This window comes from Hippichthys cyanospilos, chromosome 6, assembly GCF_059441005.1.
Source record: "Hippichthys cyanospilos isolate Australia breed blue-spotted pipefish chromosome 6, RoL_Hcya_1.0, whole genome shotgun sequence".
Classification (NCBI taxonomy): Eukaryota; Metazoa; Chordata; class Actinopteri; order Syngnathiformes; family Syngnathidae; genus Hippichthys; species Hippichthys cyanospilos.
Window position 1 is genome coordinate 21583254 of NC_142374.1, and position 21910 is coordinate 21605163.

The 21910-nt window shown below is 39.4% G+C and overlaps 1 protein-coding gene across 1 annotated transcript; it reads left to right on the forward strand.

Annotated features, from left to right (window-relative positions):
* Positions 1 to 57: 57 nt before the first annotated feature.
* Positions 58 to 20605, forward strand: LOC148422768 (alanine and arginine rich domain containing protein). Its single transcript, XM_088417710.1, has 42 exons — positions 58 to 491; positions 1396 to 1510; positions 1594 to 1767; positions 2158 to 2264; positions 2361 to 2498; positions 2592 to 2752; positions 2923 to 2959; positions 3054 to 3126; positions 3234 to 3285; positions 3365 to 3534; positions 5322 to 5517; positions 6456 to 6505; positions 6573 to 6645; positions 6940 to 7038; positions 7640 to 7725; positions 7794 to 7857; positions 7935 to 7979; positions 8073 to 8303; positions 8385 to 8471; positions 8551 to 8621; positions 9302 to 9952; positions 10893 to 11221; positions 11307 to 11337; positions 11466 to 11607; positions 12302 to 12515; positions 12597 to 12780; positions 12879 to 13025; positions 13539 to 14001; positions 14591 to 15096; positions 15780 to 15932; positions 16032 to 16207; positions 16305 to 16398; positions 16479 to 16502; positions 16829 to 16906; positions 17323 to 17457; positions 17538 to 17650; positions 17764 to 17920; positions 18007 to 18219; positions 19050 to 19273; positions 19349 to 19541; positions 19762 to 19807; positions 19884 to 20605. Exons 1-42 carry the CDS (start codon positions 292 to 294, stop codon positions 20012 to 20014), a joined length of 6633 nt encoding a protein of 2210 aa, XP_088273836.1. The 5' UTR covers positions 58 to 291; the 3' UTR covers positions 20015 to 20605.
* The last annotated feature ends 1305 nt before the right edge of the window (positions 20606 to 21910 follow it).

A 21910-nucleotide genomic window follows, 5' to 3' on the forward strand; every position in this document is an offset into this window, starting at 1 on the left:
TACGCATGCGCAGCTGCGCACAAACGACTTCTGCGCTGAGCTCCGCTTGTGGCGGTCTCCTTGGCTCCAACGATGCGTTCCATTCAAATAAAAACATGACGCCGCGTAAGCTGTAAAGTTGTGGAAAATAACTTGACGTGGCTACATTACAAATAGCCGCATCAAACTATGATGTTCTCCGGCGACATTTTCCGAGGTTAATCCGCTTTGGACGCCTTATTTGTCAAGCATGAGAGGCGCAAACGGTGATCCTCTCACTCCGATTTAAGTCGCAGACAGACAGGCTTCAACATGAAGAAATTATTCAACTTCTCCAAGAAGAAACAGTCGCCGTCTCGAGCGCCCGACAGAGGGAACGCGCTGTGTTTGGGCTACGAGGTAAAAGAGAAGGACCTGGGCAAGTTTCACAAGGCTGCCTGGCGAGGAGATGTGGCCAAGCTCGAGCATCTCGTCAAGAGCAATGACGTCAATCAGGTTGACAAGCACAACAGGTCAGTGAGGGTTTCTCTCGTTTGAAATTTTTTAATTAGACCTTCCTGAGTCCTCACATTCAATCCAAGATACGTAACTATGGATGTAATACTTGAGTATCTGCAAATTAATGTCCTTAATGTGCGTTAAAAAACGTGAAAACACGTGGATGAGTTAAAGGTGTTAGGTCATGGCATGATTATGGAATAAAAATGGATATAAAAAAATTGTATCATATACTCTTTTCAAAGAAAGATTTTATAAAAAACTGTTTGTTAAATACATACATGACTCTAGCTTGATATTGACTCGACTTGATATTCTGTGGTAAATTAAGATGCGTGTGTATTTCTGTTTTGTTTTAGTTATGATTACATTATTTTACTATACATGATTCACTTAGTATTTCAATATCATGTTATAATTCAGCAAAAACAAGGAATAGGACCTTACAAGTTCATTCAATCCCAGATACTTACAGTAAGTATCGATTTAATTCTTAAGTATCTGGAAATTAATGTCCTTAGCGTGCGTTTTAAAAATGTGAGAATACGTCTCTGGCATTGAATGAATTAAAGGTGTTAGTTTATGGAATAATTATGTAATAGAAATAGACCTAAAAATGTGAATCATATACTGTTTTCAAAGAAAGATTTGAAAAGACTTAGATTCAAAAAGTGTTACTAAAATACATAAATCTAGCGTGAAATCTGATATTCTTTAGTAATTTGTAAATTTAAAGCTGTTTTATGTATGACATTAGACTATTTTACTTCATATAATTCACTTAGTATTTGAATAGCATGTAATAATTCAGCAAAAAGAAGGAGTAGTGTATTTTTAATAAATGTGTCTGGCTCTCGTGGTTGGTGTTGCATTTAAAAACAATGGAAACTATGGGAAACTTCTCTTTTTCTCTTACAGAACAGCCCTACACCTCGCTTGTGCCTGTGGAAATGCTGAGGTGGTGAGATTTCTCGTGGAGAATAAAGCCAAGCTCAATTTATGCGACAATCAAAATCGTTCCGCCTTAATAAAGGTAAGCTTGACATAACCAGAATCATTTTGACGTTTTGCCGAGCATCAAAACGCCAACGTTATTGTGAATTATCACTTCATCAGGCAGTGCAAGGCCAGTACGATTCGTGTGCTCAAATTTTGTTGGAAAATCATGCTGATCCCAATCTGGTGGACAAGGAGGGAAACTCAGCTTTACATTTTGCCTCAAGCATCCCGTCGATCCCATTCGTCAACATCCTCATAGATCACGATGCTGACATCAACACCCAGAATAAGGTGACTTTTTTTTTTTTGTAGTGTTACAGGATACATTAATGCAAAAAAAGTCAGATGATGTTAAGTCTGAACTCTAGACACCATATTTTTATTATTATTTTTAATTTTTTCAATCTAACCACTACCACAAACTACATCATCCAATCATAAATAGTCTAAATTTCTCTCTGTTACGATAAAATATCCAATTAGTATTTCTTTAAAAGAAATTAGAAAACAAAGCATACCACATGTTCCTTTTAAATTCTTTCTCTTGCATATTTAGCATAATTGACGTTTTGTGTTGATGTTATAACCCTAAGTTAAAAATGCATCTCGCAATTACTGATAACAAACAAATGCAATTTCTAGATTCAATAAAATGATATTTTACAACAATATCCTTTTTAGGAGGGCATTTCCCCCCTGACTGTTGCAGTCCAAGAGGATCACGTCGAAGTGGCAGAGCTCCTTTTGAAGAATGGCGCTGATGTCAATATTTTGGACAGAGATCACAGGTCAGTGCCAAATAATGACACACTTGAAGTGAACCCATTTTTTAAATTATTTTAATACACCTTCATACGTGCTTTTTTCTTGAAACAAACCTCCAGGTCGGCATTAATGATAGCTGCTTGCAATGGACACAGCGGCATGGTACGAACGCTCTTGCGGTTTCACGCAGATATTACTCTGAAGGATAATAAAGGACACTCGGCTGAGGATTACGCAGTGATCGAAGGCCATCACCCGTAAGTTTCAATTCGACCCGAGAAGAACTGAGAGGACAAATGATTCGTTCCCCAATGCTTGTGTCAAATGTCATGATCTTGACTCTCTTACAGCTGCGCCATTCTCATTACTGAGCATGCGGCTCAAAGGAACCAGGCAGCTTCTCTGTCTCATCCAGGTCCAAGTAAAAGGAAGTCAAAGTCCGAGTCGGGCGACGCATCCCGAGGCCTTAAAACTGGTTTCCCCGTGGGAGGACCGGCCACGGACAAAGACGGTGAAAACTTTATATGAGATCATAAATGTGGTCACCAAGCAGCACGTTGAAAAATTCTTTACACAGCTGAGCTGTGCTGCTTGGTCGAAACCGGACTTTAGTCTGAATTTGTAAGTTGTGAGGTCATCTCTCTTGAGTTAAGCTTTTGAAAGGTTTTTGCTTCATTTCAGATTTCGAGGATAATTCTCAAGCAGAGTCACTTAGCCAGTAAGATTTTTATTTATTTTTTTTTTTTTGTGAATGAAAGCTGCCCACCTTCGCGACCCCTCCACCTTTTAAACTCTTCTTTTTATAATATTAGGATGTCAAAAAAAGGCGACACTGATGATTGGGCTTCATCCGAGGAGGACTGTGAGTCACTTGAAGTTGAAAAGGTTCGACAAATCATAATAAATCCCATTATTTATTATGTTTTTATCAGCGTTTTTTTTTTGCATGTAACTTGTACATGTTTTTTTGTTTGTTTGTTTTTTCATTTCAGACTCCACCGAAAATGAACCTCAGAAAAATGCTTGAATCTAAAAGAGGAAAAGGTACTTGGCAACACGTTTTTGTGCATCCCTCCAATAGTTTATTTCGTGTGGATTATAATTGTATGTATAACGTTTATAGCCTTTGCAGTGCTTGACAAATCGCTGAGTGCCTCAGAATCTGACAGTGACAATAGTGCCCCAAGAATTGTGTCCAGTAAACCCCCGAAGCCCCCAGTAGAACCCTCACCTGTTCCTTTCCTTCCCAAAGCCTTCCAGAAGACCTCTACCCCTCTCCCAAAATACTCAAAGGTAACATTTTCTGTTCATTCTTCTGTTGCTTTCCTTTTAATGCCTTTCCTCTTGTTTTTCCCCTTTAAATATTTAATCAAGTCAAGCGTCTGTCAGAACCTACTGAGGGCAAACATGGTACAATAGAGCGGCAGTCGGGAAGTCAGTCAAGTTCAGAATCTCAAGCCCAGAGCTCGGAAGGTGATGGCTCTGAGGAAGAGGAAGAAGAGGAAGATGAAGATGATGAGGAAAGTGAAGAAGAAGAAGAAGAGGAGGAGGAGGAGGAAGAGAGTGAGGATGACTCTTCTTTGGCGTCCGCTCCCTCAAACGCATCTTCTGCAGAAGTTGTAGAAAAGCTGGAGGTCGATCTTGATAGTGGAAAATGTCAAAACAAAGAAAGTTTCGATCACATTCACAGGAGCGACTGTGAGCCTCCAGATAGTTCGACACAAGCCTCCGGAAAATCGCCTTCTCAGATGCTGCGGTCATTAGACGCAGACCAGGATTTGGTCGTGTCGGCCATTCGAGTGGAATCCAAATATTCCGACGAGGATGACGAATTCATGTTGGCACCGGGGCAAAGGATGATTTCCAAACTCATCACAAGGCTCGGTGCAAAAATGGCAAACAAGGTTAAGACGGAAGAGTTGGAAAATGAGCGTGAAGATGATAAACGAGTGAACCTGAAGGACGATCCTGAAAGAAATATGCTTGCAGGATTCAAAAATGGGGACGGCAAACTGGACCCTGAAGATAGCGTTTCCAAAAATGACAGATGTAAATCATCATGGGGCTCCTCCTTAGAGGAAATAGACAACAATGGCTGTAAGAAAGATGATGACATCACTAACAAGACCACCTGTTCAAAAAGTAGCAAGCCCACTAGCCTACTACCAAAAACAACCCATGATAAACAAACACCCCTTGACCAAATATCTCCTCGGTCCAATAACAGAGCATCTGCAGCAGAATCTGATTGGGATTCTCCATCAGAAGAAAGTGGTGAACCACTTGTTGGAAGAAATGCAAAAGTGACATCAGAGGAACAGGGGAATCCTGCCCCTGAAGCTCAAAAAGCGACAGACAAGAAGGTAGAAGAGAATTGCTTAGAACTTGCAACAAAGTCACACGACTTCAGAGACGGGGCTACCAATCCTCATACGGGAGAGTCCTTGAAAAAAGTTAACAAAGAGACGATGTCCGCAATTCCAGCCGGCAAAGTCGACGGCGCCGGTGGTCACTCGGACGGGAGCGTGTTTTCTGAACCGTTGCCTCACACCGACATTGATGATGTTGATTTGGACTCACCCGATGAGGTAGGGAACTTCAGAGGACACAATGAAGGGTGTCACTGTGCTGGCCCAATTAGTTTTTGGAGTAGGTAGTCATGGATCATTTTTCTACAGGCTAACTTGTACTTATGATTTTGTTATTCCTCTGCATGTTCTGTTATTGTGTTTACAGGCTCATAACTCTTCTTGCTTTTTTTTTCTTCAGTTTTTTCCTCATGATGAAAATGTCTCCTGAGCTAACATTTAGGGATGTCCTGATTACGCGAACTAAAATTGGCTCTGATATTCTCATTATTAGCTGATCAAAATCAACTTGGAGAAGATTAGGGCTACACAGCAACAAAATATTCCAGAGATATTCAGGTTTTGCCAGAAAAAATATGTTTTATAGTGCACAATACATTGCTGAGGTATCGGGTCAGCATTCAGTATATACAAATCCTCAGTATCAGGTGACTCAGACTCGGGTGCAAAAAGAACGGCGATCAAGACATCCCCACTAATATTTTTATACAGAGAGAGGATGACGAGAACGTCGCGAGTCTCGAGGAACCAGACGATGATGGCGACAATGAAGAACAAGGTGAGGAAGAGGAGGAGGAAGATGACGAGGAGGACATCTCAGATGATCAACTCGAGGGAAACGGACATCTCCTGGATGATGCGAGCCATGTTCCTGAAAACAAAGATGCTTTGAAAGATGTAAAAAACGGTAAGAAAAGTTCTGGTTGCGCTTTATTCTGTGCTTGATGAGTGCCAATATTCCCTTTAGCTTTTTCTGGCTCACATTCACGCCTATTTATGGACAGTTTAGCTTTCTTGAGACTGTAGGTGGCCAGGAGACAGAGCTTCCACTTGACGAAGTAGAAGATGCTGAGTTTCTCTTTTTATGAATGCAGAATGATGAGTTCAACAGAGGTACAGTGCAGACTGGAACATTTGGAGACAAAGGTAGAGAAGCCAGATTGGGATGGTTTGGTCACCATGAGTAAAAGAGTAGCAGTGGATACAGAATTGAATTGCCAGGTAGGATGCATAGAGAAAAAAACAAAAATTTGATTTATAGATGTACTAAAAGAGGACTCACATAAAGCGGGAGTTAGAGGACAGGGACAGATATGTATGTTGAAGGTCAGGAAGCAAAGGTGTTGAAGGATCTCTTAAAATTCATATTTTCCTGATTTCTAACATTTCTTGTCCAGGAAGTTGTCAAACATAGTCGGATTAAAAAGTAGATTTCAACTTCAAATTCTGAGTGTTTTTGAGTTTATCGAATCCCAATGCATGACAGGTTACTCACCGCTAGGGCTTCCAAAAGTGGAAAAATTTTTGATTCTCTGACAATATCACAAGGCCTCTGGGACGTCACAGCTCCATAAATACTCCAATGACTTGGGGAAATGTTAGTTATGCTTTTTAAAAGGGTTCTAGAAGTCTCAAGAAACACCCCCATTTTCGCTCCTTGACTTTTAAATTTAACATGCGCTATTTTTAAAATGTGGGACAAAGCATTTGCAGCCTATGTTTTTGTATTATTATAGATGCATTTATATGAGACAAACCTTGTACAAATAATACATTTACAACAATTGTACAAAAAAAGTTTTGTTATTTAATAAACACTATTTGTAATCTATCGCGTTTATTCAGAGTTGGGTCTGGAAAAGGACGAAGAAGAGCAGGAGTCTTGGGATTCTGAGGTACAGTACGCTAGTGAAAATCTTCCTCTGGCCCTTTTTGTGTACTCATTTTATGTCTTCTCACCAGCATGAAGACCATGGGACAGAACATGAAAACGAACCAAAAGCACAGAATACCGTTGAAGAAAAGATGGAAGACGGTAATCAATATATGTGTGTGTGTGTGTGTGTGTATATATATATATATATATATATATATATATATATATATATATATTTTATATTTTATATATATATATATATATATATATATATATTTTATATTTATATTTTATATATATATATATATATATATATATATATTTTATATTTATATTTTATATTTATATTTTATATTGTATATATATCAATGTGTGTAAAAAAAACAGGATCCCCCAATTGAGCTCGGTGCTGTCTTATTTCATGTAGTCAAAACCTGTTGCCTTTTCTTGTAGACCTGTTATATAGTCCCCCATTTTTTAGAGGGGCAGGAGGCGGGTGGATACCTGAGCCGTGGTGGAGTAGAGGCAGGCAAAAAGGCAGCCTGGGAATGGGTAGGAAATGTGAATGGTCACCGTGGTCATATTGGCCAGCAGCATGCTATCTGTGCACCATATCTGACCATCTACTCAATTATTAACACTTGTTATGAATGCATGCGGCACACATTTACATATAATGACTACCATTCTCATTTTTCAAAGCATTGCAGATTTTAATATTCTAACAGGGGAAAACCAAACAGCAGAGTTGATCAGATCGAAAATAATCAACATTTTTATCAGTTATCAGCTATTGAGAAGTTTTTACCACTCTGCAGCATGCACAAAAAGGAAATGAATGTTTAGGTTTCCCAACCAGCTATTTTCATAAACTTTGAGAGCTCATCTGCATGGGATTTATTTTTATCATTCATATTGTAAGTATTTTTATTGTACAATTTTTTTGGTAGCTGATCTCATCATTAAAGTGCTTCACATTCTCCTAATTTCATCATCTTGTCAAAGAATGTTTCGCTAATGTTGTCATGACACTGTTATGCTTCTGCTGACTTTAAAAAAAAATGACTTAAGGCAAATTGGACTAACCCCGCTACTTTTAGATGCATGCAATATGGGTCAAATTATACTCTGAAATGACTGTTTTACTTGCCAGGCCTTGGTGCTGTTAGTTCTATTGCGGACAACAAAGAGAGCGTTGACAGCAGAGATGTTCCCAAAGATGATCCGACACAGGAAGAGGTAACATCACCAGAACAGCAGCGTTTTTTTGCGTATGCGATAATAATCAGTGGTTTTCATACTGCTAGAGCGAGAAAACCAAATGGGGGCTGCTTTTGAGCAAATGTGAAGGAAAAACCAAGGAAAAAACAGGTTAGTTAGTTCCAGATGCTGAGACGAAAATGTATTTATTTATCAATTGTAAATTACATCCCCTGCTTCTTTGACAGACTTAATGGAAGAACTTGGTTTGGGAGATTTTGACTATGCTGAAGGTCAGATTGAACTTTTATAAATACTCTGGACGATTTAAGCTTTAGTGAATGACCTTTTCTGAATGCTATATTTTTATCGTTTTCCTTTTAAAGATGCTTCAGACTGGGATACATCTAGTAATGTCAGTAAGAAAAGCATGCCTGGATGCACAGAGACTTCTCCTGCACCTGCGGAATCCCCACAATCATCCAATAAGGAGAAGGAAGATTCCGACGAGTGTGCGAAAGCGCCCGTCACTCCTGTGATCGGCGCTGATGAGAAACAGGTCACTGCTCCTCATCCGCAGCCCCGTTCCAAGAAAACAGTACCCCAAGAGAGCGACAGTAAGCAGCTTACTTCTTATTTCTATTTGTCATTCAAATTATATAGAGAAGGTTTTCTTTCCTTTGCGTGTTCACCTTTAGAATCTGATTGGGACCGAGACAATTCATCCTCTTCGTGCACCGAGGCCAAAACTGACAATCAGCAGCTTCGGGAAGCAGTCGGAGAAGGTTAAAAGACCCGTAAAATCATTTTTCATAGTCCTTTTCTTGTGTGCACATGTTCTTTAAATACTCTGCCTGTCGTCAGGCTGCCCCGAAGAGTCAACAATTGCAGAAGATAATCAAAATCATTTACAACATGACAAGTTGCAGGAAGAGGTGAGAAATCATCATTTCTTTGTCTACCTCATGGGGTTATAACGTCTTCCGTTTCATTTCGGCAAATTATGCAATCCAATCAATGAACATGTTTGCACAAACCATGTTGTTGAAATCACATGAAAGTTAGGGCCCAACTAATATGATTTTTTTTGGACCAACGGCAATTTTCTGCAGAAAAAAAAATACAAATGAACCGGTTCATTACATTTTATATTTATAATGAATGAAATAGCATTTGTTTCTTTTTAATAAATTATATTATGTGTCATTTATATGCAGATTTTCAATATTCACAGGCGCAAGTTTGCACATGGTGCAACTTTAAGATAAGGTTATAAGGACATCAATTAATGTCCTACTGTTTGTGTTACTAGCAGTTGGATGGGTTTCATATTGATTTGATATATGGCGATATGGATTTATATGTAAAAGATAATGACACCTTTGTTATATGCTGTAGAGTACTTAGAAGTTAAAAAGTTAACATAATCAGCAAAACATAATCTATTTAACCAGTTATGTTTAAAATGTTTAAAGGGCCATAATCCCACGATTTAATCGGTCGGTCGATTAATCGGTGGTCGTGAAAATGTAATGAAAAATTCATAATAATAGTAAAATCTCTTGTTGTTTTGGTCTTTGTCTTGTTTTGTGTTTTCCCCCTATTGCATTCCAAGGATAAAGATAATGCATTAGAGTCATGTGACTTGGATTCAAGTCACCCGCAAACGTCTGGCCTGATGGCCTTTGATGGGGGAGGCAATAATGAACTTAAAGATCAGCAAAGCTCTGAGGTAAGACCAAATGATGATAATCTGTCAGTGACCCATCACGAGAAGCTCTGGGAACAAGTGGAGAAAAAAGAAGCAAAATCGACCTTCAGATCCGAAGAGCCATTCAAAACAGAAAGTTTGACTGATGGAAAGCAAGTTAAGCCGTCCTCTGAAGAACGTTCAAGCGACGAAGATGAAGGAGAAGCTATTTTACGCCCCACTGCTCGAGCAAGGAAGCTGCTTCGAGTTTCTGTTCCGGAACGGAAGGAGTCTTCTTGGGAAGAGTCCACATCCGAGTCTGCTGAATACCCCCTGCCCGAGGAGAAGATGCAGAACTGTCAACTTCTTGCTACTGAGAGCATGATGTTTGAAGAAGCAAAACAAACCTTCCAAAGTGAGGCACTACAAGTAAAGAAGAGCATGGCAGAATCTGCTGGGCTTCAACTAGAAGAACCTGAGACGAACCACGGCAACTCTGAGAAGTACCCTCAAGAACTTACAGAGTCAGACTTTCAACAGGATGTGGAGATGTTCAAACAGGAAGTCCAGAAAGAGGTAGAAGATGGGACTTCTTTAGTCGTTTCAAATTTTGCTCTGCTGTGTCATTGAATTTAAATGAGAAACTATGCTGGTTGGCTCCAAATTTGGAAAACAGCATATGTTTTTAATTTTTTTTTGTGTGTTATTTAACCCATGAGAGATCTTTTATCCATCTACCCTTTTTTTTTTTCCCTAAACTTCTTTTTAAAAATGCAGCGAAAATCCTATGCACTATCAACTCAGTTTTATTTCCTGGTTGAATATTCTGTCAAATTGAACAAACTGGATATAAAAAATTGTCACACCCCTGTTAAAATTCATAGTTTTTTTAATCACTGAAAATTTTAACTTAATCGGGGTTAATTTGAGAAATAATGGTTGAAAAAAGTTTGAATGTGATTGGTTCATTTTGGCCATAGATACTCTCCAATTATAAGAGTGTGAGCACACTTGTACAACGACATTAACTTTTTTTTTAACTTCTCAGAAAGATGTTAAAAATAATAGGTTATATGTTGAATTCATTGGAAAATTGTATTTTTAAAAGGAATGTTTTGACTATATCCATTGTGAAAACGGCCCAAGAAAGAATGATACATAATATTCAGAGGATCTCTTGAAGGTTAATTTTTTTCTTGCATTTAACTCAGTTTGATGTCGTTTTCACTGTTTTGTTTACATCTGCTGTTCAAATGAGTTTATGATTTCTCTCTGTATTTTTTTTTAATATCATGTTTTCAGCAGTCGACTTTTACATCCTGCATAGACTTTGCATGTGTTGTATACATTCAAAAACTGAAAGACTCTTCTTCGACGTCGCTAATGTTGAGTAGTCATAACAGTCAGGTGTTAGGTCTCCAAAGAGATTCTAAATTATGAATGACTGTACACAAGGCATGCAAAACTAACCTTAACTTGAGGCTTACCCTTTTTCTCATTGCTGTGGTGTTTTCAGGTTGCCAAAGAAACACCCGAGGCTGCACATTCAGTGAAAAATCCCAGTTCTTACAGTGGCACAGGTAGATGCACATTAGAAGGAATTGCCATTGAGAAACCTGAGATTGTTTCAAGGAGCCGCAAAGAGACATCAAGTCAAGCAGAATCCCAAGACTCACATCAGAGGACCTCTGTTATCTGCAAAAATGAAGAACGATCCGTGGAGAACACCCCACAGCTGGCAGGAGCCAGCAAGTCCCGCGCCTCCACAACCCCTCAGATTGATAACGACAAGCTGTCATTGTTTGACGATAGCACATTAAGTGACGTGTCAGATGATGAAAGAAGGTATCTACTGTATTATGCATCATGCCACATATTTTATTAGTAAATCATCTGTTTAAACGAGTTAATTTTTCTTTGTTCATAACAGAATTAAAACTGGACAACGAAGGAAAAAACAGGTAAAATACAGTATATTATATATATATATATATATATATATATATATATATATATATATATATATATATATATATATAAATCCTTCAAGTAGATTAAGATTGTATTTCCATTCATGATTTCCATTCAGAAATCAGAGGAAGTGGAAATGTCTGAAGATATTGATGAGCTCAATTCGTCATTTGACGTGACCACAGAGGATTCAGATTCTCACGCTTCGGGCCCTCATTGTAGCTCCCTCTTCATTCAGAACCTGGATTCACTTGCAACAGGTACCGGTTACTTATTTAAAAAACACATACAGAGATAAGCAGGTGACTTTAATATATTGGAGCAATTTGTTTACATGGATTAAGATATAGAAAATTGATGGATGGATAAACATTTGGAGCCTACTGGGGTGTATTGATATTTTACATCAGTGATTCTCCACTTTTTTTAATCATGTGCTCACTGTGAAAAACATTTTTGGATGTAAATAAAGAATGGACTCATGCCATCCATATCTGATGTAATTAAAATTGAAGCTACATTTGCAAGCATATTTTGTACAGCAACACCAAGAGATAGATCATATAACATGCATCTGTTTTATTTCTTACTTGTTTGCTGCAAATTGGCATCACTAAAGACAAGATGCATCCATATGAATCTTATCAAATTAAAAACATAAACCAAATCTAGCCGTCAGTTGCTTCGTGTTCCTATTAATTTGTTCTTAATTTAAAAAGAAAAATGCACTGTTCCTGTCACAGCATTAAAAAAAAAAAAAAATATTCAATATGATTTGTGATACCTGCAAAAACCGTATCAAATTTTCACTTACTCCTGAGTTGCCTTCACATACCCCCAGGGTTACTCGTATTACCATTTGAAAACTCTACATGAACAGAAACACTGATTACAATTCAAGCTTTCGCCTCCACAAATTCTCCCTCTACTAAATAGCTCTGCTCCATTCCTTAGACTCCAGAAGCATGGTAAAGCTGCAGAACATTTTCCACAAATATGAGCGCTCCATTCAGAAAGCCAAAAGCCGTCACAGCTTCTTAGCTGACAAAGTGAGCCTCCTGGAAACAGAAAAGACGCAGCTAAGGAACTCCTTGGATGAGGTGAAAGATGTTAAATCAGCTTTGGAGCGTAACCAGTTGGACTTGCAAACAGAAGTCGCCAACCTCAAGTAAGAACTGCCTCACAATCTCGCTATTATTTTGTCATAAACTCTTTAATACTTTATATTTGTTTTGCTCTTGTTGCACAGATTTCAGCTAAAACAGGAACAAGAAAACGGGCGCAATGCCACCATGATGTACAACACCACCGGAGATAAGCTGAGGAGGACTGAGGAGCAGCGTCAGGTTGAAGTTCAGGAGAGACAGAAAGTGGAGCTAGCTCTTCGGAACCTGGAGCTGGAGATGCGAATACTAGTAAACAACAAAAAGCAGGTACGATGCATACCGTTGTTCTGATGAGCGGACGTCGAATAAGACTGTTAGAGGTCATTCTGTAGATGACATTTTGTGCTTATTCCTCTTCGCTGCAGCTGGAGGAGGACAACAGTCAGACCCAAGCGCTGTTGGCTCAGGAACGCAGCGCACGCACGGTGCTGGAGAATCTTCTTAACAGTCACGTGCGGAAGCAGCAAGAGATAGAGGAGGAGAACAAAAGAAACATAAGCAAAAGTCACGAGGTGATTCACACCACTGTGCACAGTATGCTAGTTTTGACACGATTGCTAAATTTTGCAATATTGCACAACAATCATCAGTGATTTTTAATATTAAATAAAGATACTGGCAAATAGGTTTCTTCATATCTAACCAAGTCATTCGCTGGCATTGATGGCTATAGATGTCATAGATCATTTTTTACTGGGCTGGCACTGAATGAGTTAATAGGGCCTGGACAATATGGATTTTTTTGAGGCAGATGCCAATTTTCAGCAGAAAAAATTACAGAACACTCATCTGATTAATTTAAACAATTATGCTGTGTGATTTCGGATTTTTCTTTTTCCATTGCTTGATAGACAAATTGTGACTGAAAGTATCAATAAATTAATGACATCCGGGTCCATTGTTCCTTGCTAAAGCTGTAGATGGTTAAATGGCATAAAAATAAGAAATCGATTTATTTTTTGCCTGTGTTTGAAGCGCCACAGTATTTGAACTGACTTTTACATCTTATATTTAAACATTCATAGGCTTTGTCGCAGCTCACGGAGGCCAGTGACAGGGAACGGGAGCTTCTCCAACAAATTTCCATTTTTCACGAGCAGCTGAGCACCCTCAGAACAGATCTTGAGAATTCTCAGGCCAACAGCAGCATCAAACAGAGAGACCTCCAGGAAGAGAATAAAGCCCTCAAGGAACATCTCGAAGAGGCCCGACGAGCTCTCAAAGTCAACGCCGACACCCTGAACCAAACCATCTTGGACTTCAACAACCAGACGGCCACCATGAAGTCGGAGTTGACCGTCACCGCGACCCGCCTGGAGAATGAACGCCAGACCAGAGAGACCGTGGCGGCCGAGTTGGAGTCGGTTCGCGCTCGCCTGACTGCGGCGCTGCAGGAGGCCGAACGCTGCATGACTGCTCGGTCGGACGCAGAAAAAGCCCTGCTCCACGAAAAGGAGGAGCATCGTCGTCTTCAAGACAGACTCTCAAGTTAGTATGAGTACCAACATGAAAAGATGCTTAGAAGTTCAGATCTGCTCTTGTGCAAATGAGTAACTAAAAGAAAAATGAAACGGTAAACGACGTGGACAATCATGGATCAAGGGATTTTAAATTGAAGATTGTTATTTAAAAAAGAAGAGAAAAAGTAGAAACAAATGTGACAAACTTAACTGCCAAAGAAAAATGGAACGTTGGAGAGTAAAATGTCGACCCTATCTTTCAAATGGAGTTTATTCGATACCATTTCTTTTCAGACCAACACCAGTTCGAGTACTCGCATAGTCACCAATATCAATACCAAGTACCGATACCACTAGTGGTTTTGATTCACCGTCTTTCCCAAGAAAATTTGCAATTTCTAGTTTGTGATTGTCAAACTACTCCAAGAGATTGCCTGCTATTGTGAGTACCGACACCCTGAAATTAATTTTTGGTAGTGTTTCCCCTGCCTTGTGGTTCATAATTTGTACCTCCTGCTATGTCGCAATATTTGATCGATTTGCATGGATTTTTCAAATACAGTATGCCAGTAGAACCGTCAAACATTCCCACTAAGCACCTTAACTTACCCGTACAGGTGATGCATCCAGTCAGCACGAAGCAGTCAGCAGCCTATCCCAGAAATTGTCCAAGGCTGAGTTGCATGCCAACAGCATGGAGAACGAGGCCCATCGCGTCATGCTGCAGCTGACTGAGAAGAACCTCCTGCTGAACACCGTGCAGCGCGAGAGCGACCAGGTAGCCACGCGCGTTAAAGAACTTGAGGCCGCTCTGCAGGCCGAGAAGGAGCTGCTCACTCGGGCCGCGGCGCGCCAAGAGGCCACGCAGGAGCGCTTGGCTCAAGCTCAGAGTGAAAGCATGTTGCTACGGCAACAGCTCGAGGAGGCTCAAAATAAGGGTGTTGCAAAGGAGAATGCCGTGACGGACGCCCAAAAGTCTTTCAGTGACATTTTGTCCGGTATTCGCGCCGACTGTGAGGACAGAATACAACTCATGCAAGAGCGGAATCAGGATCTGGTCTCAAAAACCGCTGAACTTCGAGAACAAATCCGCCAATTGCAAGAGGAGAAAAATGAGAGAGAGGTGAGAGAACTGAGAGAGTCTGAGTGGTTCTTCAAGTTTTTCACCAAGTACCACCACAAAAAATACTCCCCATGTAACACCATCACGATAAACATTCAAGTTGCGATGCGACAAGTGGCCACCATCCTTTGAGGAATTTTCTTCAAGAAAAAAAATGGAAAGAAAACACATGGAATGAGCACTCCAAATTCATCTAAAGCACCTCATTTTGCCAGAATTTCATTTACTCTATGTATGTATTTGTGTATATATAATATATAAGTTTTCTCACATTGCTAATTTAACAACAGTGTGTTCTAAAAGAATGGGGTGAATATATTTAATATTATTGTAAGTCACTGTACAGGTTTGAACATCAACACTGCTCTTTGCGACAAAATAACGTCAACAATATTTAAAATGTATCACGCATATGCAAAGTTTCAAAGAATTGCAAGTATATTTACATCAGTTGGAAAAAAATAAATGCATAATCTTTTAATTGTATTTCAAAGTTAAATACTACTGAATTATAATATTAGTCGTTTAATATATTGGCTTAAAAAAAGAAACCACTGTAACCATGTACATGAACATAAAATTCAGTGATTCTTGACTTACTCATGCACTCACATCTAATTTTTTTTTCACGACCACCGTATAACCACTTTTTTTTTTTTTTTTAATTGATCGTTCCTGGCCAGGCAAGTCAGAGGCAACTTCAGCAGGAGTTAGCAGACTCACTAAAGAAGCTGTCGATGTGCGAAGCCTCTTTGGAGATCAACACCCGTTATCGTAACGATTTAGAGGAAGAAAAAACTCGGCTTTTCAAAGACCTGGACAACCTTAAAGGAAAGGTAATGGCTAGGACTAGTGCTCAATAGTGTTACTGTTGATAAATACAAAACATACTTTTTTTATACATACAATTTTGAGGCATCGTTTTTCTCATGCAGATGGAGGAAAGAGAATCCCAATGCCTCCAACTTGAGAAACACGCGAACGAGCTAAGGCATCGTCTGGATGAAAAAGACAAAGAACTCAGCGCCGCTGCTCAGAAACAGCAGGAGGCGCTGTCTGCTGCGGCTGCCTCCGATGCTGTGGCCAAACAACTGGAAGAGGCTGTGCAAAGGTAAACCGGATGATGCATCACCCTCATAATAGAGAGCACAGTTTTCAGTATGTCATCAAATCTACAAACTGTCTGATGTTGTTTTATGCTGCATTAGGCTGGAGATTGAAAATGTAAAGCTGGAAGCGGCTGCAAAGCAGCAGTCCAATAAACTTGAAACACTTCAGAAAGGTTCTCAGGAGGAGGCAAGGGTGAGTGCGACTCATTTTCATTTACAATTTTCTAATATATATTTGACATATATTTAAGGGAATCTATTTTTTCCCAGCAGTCTGACAGTGCAAGTGGAGGAATGGTTGGTGACTTTAGTTCGTCTGTGTGCATCTAGACTTTTTATTTTAAAAAATTCAGCCGTGTTTCTCTGGTATATTTGAACACACTCAGATTAAATAATGCAGACAATCAAACTGTTCTTTGCAAAGAGGGTTTTTCTGGTGATTTTGCTGATTTTTTTTTCTTCCCTGATTTTGGTATTTTGGGGTCTTCCAACTTCTCTTTTTCAAGGTGCATGATGCATGTCACAATCTATCCGGGGTCCTCAAATCAGCCATGTGCTGTTCTTCGAGAAAAAACATCCACGCTTCAATTTATAAAAGTCTGACTTTTTTTGTGTCTGTGTAGGTCAGAGCTCATTTGGAAGATTTGGTCACTAACCTGCAAAGTAGTAAGATGACATTAGAAGACCAACTCAGTAAAGAAGTGAGTGTGATGTTCACTGTTGCTGTACAATTACTGTACATTAAACAAAAGCAGAGGTGGCGAAAACACTCATGCTGTGGGTAATAGTTAATAGAAGTTCAGGTATGTGGAACATGTTGTAGTCCAGCGGTTCTCAAATGAGGGTACAAGTCCCTCTGTGAATGCATGAAGGCACTTCAGGGGGAACACAGATTTTAAAAGGGTTTCTGCAGGTATCAGCAAATCAGATTTAATGCCATGTCAGGAACAATACAGTTTTTCTTGTAAAATTATTAAGCTAATTATTCCTAAATGGTGTTAATGTGACTTCTTTGCTCACCATATGGATTCCCAAAGTTTGCTAATGTAGGCACTGCTGGGACAGCAAAAAAAAAAGTTAAGCTTATATATGTTGTGGTTTCTGTCGATATGCTTAGGTGCAGAAGCAAAGCGTGTTGTCTAACAGCGCCCACGATTCTCAGGCCATGTGGGAGGAGGAGCTAAAGAGCCGCTCCAAATTAGGACTTCGACTAGCGGAGCTCGAAAAGGAAAAAGGAGAACTCAGTAGCCAGGTCAGTGTCATTTTGAAGACCGATTTAATAGCATGCACGTATTGTTCTGCGTGTTCATGGCTTCTGTGGCTGGTGTTAAGGTGGAAATAGAGAAGAAGAAAGCCAAGAAAGTAGCAGAGCAGAAAAAGGCTGTTGATAGTCGTCTGGAGCAAGAGATGGAGAGAAACACAGAGCTTCAAAAGGAAGTGTACAGGTGATTCTAAAGTGCCGTTTTTTCCATTGGCTCACCTTAACAGAAGCTCTTCCTATTCATTATTAGCAAACCCTATAATGAACAATACTTGACTAGTTTAAAATGAATTTAAGGCTGCGGACTCTACTTAAAACTGCAAAGAAGAAGCTGCGAGACCAGGACACGGGCGTTGGTGGAGGAGGTGACTTCATATCTCCACTGAGCAGCCTAAAGATGGACCCGGGAAGACACAGCCGAGCTGATGGAGCGTTTGAGGGAAGAAGAGAAAAGGTATGTCCATCATATTATCATTTTAATCTAGACTACAAATCGATGATGTCACACAATTGGGTTTTTTTTCCCCCTCCGGTGCCCAGGTACGAGACTTACAGGGTGAAACGGAGAGGGGAGGGGTTCAAGGCAGCCTGTCGGAAAGGAGGCTGCTGGAGGAGGAGGTGCTCAACCTCAAACGCAAAGTGGAAGCCTCTGAGGTGGAGCAGAAGCAAATGGAGCAGTACCGACGAGAGGTGGAGGAGAAGGCCCGACAGGAAATACATCAGAAACTACAGGAAGTCAACTTTTTTCTGCAGGTGGGACAGGTATAAATTGATGCGTAGGAATTCAGAACAAAGATGGTGCTAGATTTTTTCTTCTAAATCACAATTACCTGAAAAAATATTGTGGCAGATGGAGATCAACTGATATGATTGTTATTATTAGTCAAGGAGCCCAATAATCAATATTGAGAGCTGGGGCTATCACTATCAAATATTGATAATGCTATCATTTATTCCATTAAATAATTGAGTTCCTTATTTTTTTTTATCATAAGGCGCCCTGAAGTATAAGACGCACCAACAAAAATTGAACAGAAAATGAATTTTTGTTATGTATAGGCCGCACCATACTATAAGTTGCAGGTTGTAACAACAGATATTAATGCACAGAGATGGTACAATCAAGTTTTTTCCATTTTTGTTTTTATTTAAAATATTTTTTTTCAAACTGCATGCTTACATGGTAAAACATCAATGCCAACACTGACTGAACATGTCTGCTCATTTACAAACAAGAGCAGCATCAACATATTTTCAACATAACACGAACACACTAAGATTGTTAGAACACTAGACCACCACAATAGTCACATGCCTGATTGCATTCTCAAGTGGAGAGTGCCTCCTGGTGTCTAGTAAAATAGCAAATCAAACTCGAAATCAACACTTTGATAGCATCTTTGTTTTGGAGATTGCCAGGAGACACTCTAGGTTGTATGAAGTGACCAGTAATTGGTCTGCTTTGCATTATACTGTGTCATTTTACACTTCGAACTAATGGCACAAGATGATACAGCACATCTACACATCCATGTCGCCATTAGCACTATCATTGTATATTCAATGTTAATTATTTCTCTCAGTCCCAAGCAGCAACGCAGGAGGCCCAAGACCAGATCAAAGCGGCCAACGAGGCGAGTCTGCGTTTGAAGATCCAAGAACTGGAAAGCGAACTGAACAGAGCCCGAGCCTTCCAACACGACACCCTCAGCCAAAAGGAGTCCACGCGCTCGGAGCTGGAGCACTTCAAAGAACTGTATAGAGAAGAGCAGAAGCTCCGCAAGTCCTTGTCTGCTGATCTGAAAAGGTCTGAAAGCAACAGGGAAAAAAAACATTTAACATCAAATGATGTCACCAAACGTTTGCTGTTTTCTGTGTACAGGACTAACCATCAGCTTACAGAAGCCAGTTCCAGGTTCGTCAATGACCGGGGTAGGTCTCTCATCAGCTCCCCTGGACCACCACCCGCTGGGGCTGTGGTCTCTCTTGGGGGCCCATACAGGGGCCTCGCCTCAAGGCTCCTCGGCCCCATGACTGAAGGACCAAGCAGCAGTGTGGAGGACTACCTGACCATGGTAGGTCACAATAATTTACCGTACATGTTCAACCCCTCAAATAGCGAGGAGGCATGATGCATGGCAGGGGGAGCTCACGGAAACAGGCTTTGCTTCTGTGCTGTGTAGTGTCATTTTACATCTACGGCACCAGATGGTGTGAAGCGCCATAGTTTGCCGTCACATTAGCGAGACGAAACATGATTCAAAATTTCATTCTGCTTCATTGTTGTCCCTTCAGATGCAGCGTCAGTTGGACAGAAGCATATCAAGGGAACTCAACAAAGGTGCGAGAACAAACACCATCCAAAAGATACTGTGTTTTTCCTTACCATGTGCTCAACGTCCATTTCCCTTCCTCAGCCTCAGCAGAACTTGACGTCTCCTTAGCCCGCATGTCTCCCGTGGGCTCTGCCTCAAGAGTGGACCTGGACCCCGTTAGCAGAGCAAAGCAGCAGTACTTGGAGGTCCTAAAGAAGAACCACGAGGTCTAAAAAAAAACACTAGCAATCCCCAAAAGTAACAAGCTGAGGTAGAAACGATTGAGAACTGTACCTTTGTTTATGCATTTCTAACTTGGATTTCACCATGAACCATTTTTTTTAAATAGATATGATATATTTCATTACAGTGTATCTCAATAATAACTTGAAATTCTGACAACACTAATCAAAAAACACACAAACCAAATGCACATTTGCACTAAAGCATATATATATATATATATATATATATATATATATATATATATATATATATATATATATATGAGCACATCAAGCATTTGACCTGTTTTGAATATTTTTGCCACATAATGTGAATGATCATTGTAGCTACATTGCAACATCATATTGCAACTGTACCTTATATGTGGCAAATCAGTGTATATGCTGTATATATATTAAAAAAAACTATGTTGCATCATCAAAGGGAAATGACATGGAGAAATATTAAAATTTCAATTTTAATCAGCAACATACAATATTTGGTTATGTGTTGCTTGATTTGTCATCGGTCGTGGGTACGTGGTATCAATTGGTGCCGGTTTTCGTTTAAGGTAAAGGCTATGTTTAATACAAGGAAAATGGTATTGCTCTGATTTTTTTTGTTTTCTTTCGGAATGACACAAGGTAAGTTACAGTCTTTATGTCACCAATTTGAGTTGGATTTTTCTTACTCGGCATGTTTATCTGCAACCAAGTACAGTATTGAAAGACTGTCGAATCTGTAAATAAAACTCTCAAACATCAAATTTTACTGTATATTTCAGGAGCGTAAGTCTCATTAGAACACCAGTAAATTTATTTTGTGTGTGGAATTGCTCAAGATGTCACTGAGTCCTTAATTTTAAAGGATTTTAAATAAATATATTTTAAATAAATAAAGCAACTGACAAGAAAAATGTTGCTTCAGAGCAACACATTTTTTTAAGGCAAAAAAAAAAAAAAGATTTAGAACATCGTGTTGTGCAAACTATGCTTAAATGAATAGACTTTGGAACCATATTCCCATGACACTAGTTAAACTCAGTACCACATTTTAAATTTGTCTTGAACAATAAAGTTGAGATTTTGCAATATTTTTTTTTAATTTTGTTTGTTTAAATAGATTTTCTCGTCATATCAACCCAATGAGGGAAGTTGTCGGTACAAAATAGCCCGTGACAAAAATGAATTTGACACCTCTGCGATAACACAATTCATCATTGAGTTCCTTCATGTTCCAATTACTTTGTTCTTAATTTGAGAATAAAGATGTACGGTTCTTGTCACAGCTTTAAAAAAGCATTAAATTTAATGTGCTGACGCCTACAGAAATCTCACATACTGCCTGAAGTGCCATTTTAGAAGTTTTGTTAGATAAAAGTAGACTTAGCAAATTTTATTAGTAAATGCTGCTATTTACAAATTGCAATAAAGATAAAATATTTTAGCTGAAAATATTATTACAAAAGTCCCCTTATATATTTCATTAGATTGTAATTGTAATAAGTTGGCTTCTTGCTTGAAGAAACACATTTATATAGTTTATGCAGTTTTTTTCATAACACGTAGTAATTGCCGGTGTCCTGTTTTGATGATAGGGGAAAAAAAAGCATCATCCCATCAATATTTCATGCGCGCATTCATCTCTTCCCCAGCCCTCATTAGTTATATTTTGATATGTTTACTTTCTACCCCGTCACTGTAAAGGCATGAAAGCGGAACGTATGCGTCGCTTAAGAAACTATTCCCCTCACTTATTCAAATGACACAATGTGCCCCCCCTCCCCCCTACACACACACACACGCACACACACACACACACACTCACACTTCTGCCGTGTCTTTTTCTCACTTTGATCCATCCCTCAAGTGTGAGCTTTTCAGATGTGCTCACATTTATTTTGG